Genomic DNA, 3,277 nt, shown 5'->3' with positions numbered 1-3,277 from the left:
CCATCATGTACGCCTGGTACTTCCCCAAGGGTCGACAGTACATTCGCAAGTACCGGTCTGGCCACCGTCACTACTGGTCGTACGCTATCGTTTGGACGGACAATCCGAACCCCGACAACTCGACCATCCTCGGTGTGTCGATGTCCTCCGGTGTCGGCTACATGAAGCGCTCGCCTCCGAAGTCCGAGTACGTTATTGATGGCACGACGGTCAAGTTCGATTCGTACAATAGTTTCTGGGGTAGCAAGCAGGGAGTCCGACTCACGAAGAAATCCGGCGACACTCAAGACCTCATCACGTGGGAGCAGCTTTCGAAACAGGCTCGAACTGCTTTGAGCGAGGCCGACTTTGATGTCCAGTGGACTTTGAAGAAGGTGGTCATGCCGTTGAAGGACGGCGCGTTTACGGATAGACTTCAGAAGGCGTATCCGTTTTAGATTATTGTTTTGCTGTTGGCTAAGCACATGAATCTTTATCTTCAACTGGTTATTAATACGTATTACTTAATTTTAAGTGTGTTTACATGTTCGTGTTATTGAACTCATTTCCCCAGTGAGTGACAGCAGTTCTTGTCTCCTACTAGTAACACTTTAAAGACCACGATCGGAACTGGTTCATGGCTCGATTGACTGGGTCCGAAGTTAAATCTTGACGATTGTGATACATCGTTGCATTCTACAGTCGACGCTCATAAACGATCATCCCATTATCAGCATACTGCTGTATTGGTCAGGACTCCCGACTCAGGACTCCTGAGTCAGGAGGGAAGCCAGCGTGCGCATCAGTAGCTAGTAATGCCACTACCGATACTTCGTGCGTATTATTTACAAAGGCCCTAAGGAGATGCATAATGTTCACCGGATGGGTTAACTTTTTTTTTGGTTATATTTGAACATGATCTGGATTCTGGTTGGAAGAAGCGATAGCAGAAGAATACTGAAAGTAAGATACTCGTAGACGATGAGAGCGGAGTGCACGAGTTCAAATGAAACTACAGCTCCTGTGATTTAAATTACTGGTATGTTTCCGTTTACTAGAATTAGTAAAACGTTAGAACGCCAAGTTTCAAATTCAAATACAGTTTTGAGACTAAAACTAGATCACTGTAACCGTATAATGCTATTTTTTTTTTATTTTACTTTAAATTACACAATAACGCGTATGGTTTCGTCTTCACTATTAATAGACTCGGAACTACTTGTGCAAAACTTTCAAAGCATTTTTGCCGCAAATCGAATTCTAAAATACATGAGAAAATGTACTGTCAGAGACTCAGTCCGGGGGAACTGAAATGCATGCTTAGGTTGACTATGAGTTCTGAGGCGCACTTCTAACCACTTTTGTCAAGAAAAACCCACTATGTTTCTAATTTTTAGTGCAGGTGTACTAACCTTTTGAGCAAAAACAAAGTGGATGAATTGATAGAGCTATACATGCAGTGTGAATAGAAAAATGCATAATTTAAGTCGAAAAAGGACTTAACATCGAATAACCGCCTCACTAATAAGGCGGTAACACGAGAAATTTAGTCGATCTTATCTCGTATTGTTACAGCACCAATAAAAAAACGACACAATATTTTCAATGGTACGTCGTAAGTTATTCAATTATTGTTTGTCAGGCTTTTACGGCCCGACCAGATCCCAATTTCAACAAAAACAGCTGTGCAAATATCTTTTTCAAGTACATTGTCTAACGACACACAAACCCCGAATATTTTATTTCAGTATGCATCGAACGCGCCGCATCACTTCGCTACATCGGTTGAGCCGTCGAGCACGAGAGCTCCATTGGAACCCGATTCAGATCGCCAATGAGCTGTCCGACGTTACTTGTGAGTGCCTGGCTCATTTTGGATCAAAAAATGTTGTATTTTTACACAATTCCTCCCTGTTTCTAGCAATTCCATCCAACCATGTGGTTGTCGTGTCACTGCCGCTGTCAATGCCATTGACCCGATGGAGCTGGTCGCTTTGCTCACTCTTCCTTTTGCAACGTGAAGTAAAGATAAGATGAGGGTTATACTGCCTCTGACCGTCTTGGGTCTGTCGTTGGCGAATGCCAATAGTGCTCTCCTGCCTTCGACCTACGCAGGCTCCAAGGGTCTACACGAGTTGGCCAAAGCTCAGGGCAAGTACATGGGCACAGCTACAGACAATGGCGAGCTCACGGACACAAACTACGTCGCGGCACTGCAGAACATTAGTGACTTCGGCATGATCACTCCCGGTAACGCCATGAAATGGGACGCCACCGAGCCTACGCAAAACACATTCACTTACACAAAAGGCGATGCCATTGTGACGCTGGCTAAAGAGATGGGCGCTCGAGCGCGTTGCCACACACTACTGTGGCACCAGCAGGTTCCGGATTGGGTCAAAAGTTTAAGTAAAAGTGAGATGCTCGCCGCTTTAGAGAACCATATTACGGAGGTGATGACCCATTTCGGAGACTCGTGCTACGCCTGGGACGTTGCCAATGAAGTCATGGGCGACGACGCCACGTACCGCAAGTCGTTCTGGTACAATACGACGGGCACGGACTACATCACGACGGCGTTTAAGACTGCAAATTCGGTCAAAAAGTCGCTTGGTTTGAGTACTAAATTGTACTACAATGACTATAACACCGACACGGTCAATGCCAAGTCGACGGCTGTTATGGATATGATCCAGACGCTGCTGCTCGATAAAAACATTGGCATTGATGGAGTAGGTTTCCAGTCGCACTCGAGCTACTCGGACACTGCTACAGCTAAAGATATAGTGACGAACCTAGAGCGCTTCACTGCTCTAGGACTGGACGTGGCCTTCACGGAACTTGATGTTAAGACAAGCTCCACTACGCCGTCGGAAGAGGAACAAGAGCAGCAAGTCGCAGTATACACCAACGTGGTGTCTGCGTGTCAGCAGGTGGAGGACTGTGTCGGTGTGACGATCTGGGACTTTGATGACACGTACACGTGGCTGGAGAACTCGGCCCCGCTCCCCTGGTACCAACCGAATGGCAAAGGAACGGGACTGGTCCGCAAACGCGCATACGACGGAATTGCAGCTGGATGGGGCACAGCTGCAGTGTCCTCGGACACGTCAAGTGGTACTACTGAAAGTGCCAGTGTCCAAGGTGAGAGTAGTCTTGAGGATGAGTCTTCGACGACAAATATCTCTACTGGCTCCGAAACTACTAGCATGGAGACGGAAGCCTCGAGTGGTACAGACAGTGCTACACAGACCTCGAGCGGCAGCAACACTCAAGCGTCAATTGCAAGCAGCTCTAT

At 46.8% G+C, this 3,277-nt stretch overlaps 2 protein-coding genes across 2 annotated transcripts; both read left to right on the top strand.

The window, feature by feature from the left end:
- PPTG_07667 (hypothetical protein) lies at window positions 1-497 on the top strand. Its single transcript, XM_008901939.1, has one exon. The coding sequence runs from the start codon at window positions 6-8 to the stop codon at window positions 435-437; it is 432 nt and encodes a 143-aa protein (XP_008900187.1). The 5' UTR covers window positions 1-5; the 3' UTR covers window positions 438-497.
- A 1,403-nt stretch (window positions 498-1,900) lies between these two features.
- PPTG_07666 (hypothetical protein) lies at window positions 1,901-3,187 on the top strand (the record flags this gene model as incomplete). Its single annotated transcript, XM_008901938.1, has 2 exons — window positions 1,901-3,123; window positions 3,147-3,187. Exons 1-2 carry the CDS (start codon window positions 2,013-2,015, stop codon window positions 3,185-3,187), a joined length of 1,152 nt encoding a protein of 383 aa, XP_008900186.1. The 5' UTR covers window positions 1,901-2,012.
- Between the last annotated feature and the right edge of the window lie 90 nt (window positions 3,188-3,277).

Source organism: Phytophthora parasitica (assembly GCF_000247585.1).
Source record: "Phytophthora parasitica INRA-310 unplaced genomic scaffold supercont2.12, whole genome shotgun sequence".
Classification (NCBI taxonomy): domain Eukaryota; phylum Oomycota; class Peronosporomycetes; order Peronosporales; family Peronosporaceae; genus Phytophthora; species Phytophthora nicotianae.
This window is presented reverse-complemented; position numbering and strand designations above follow the sequence as displayed.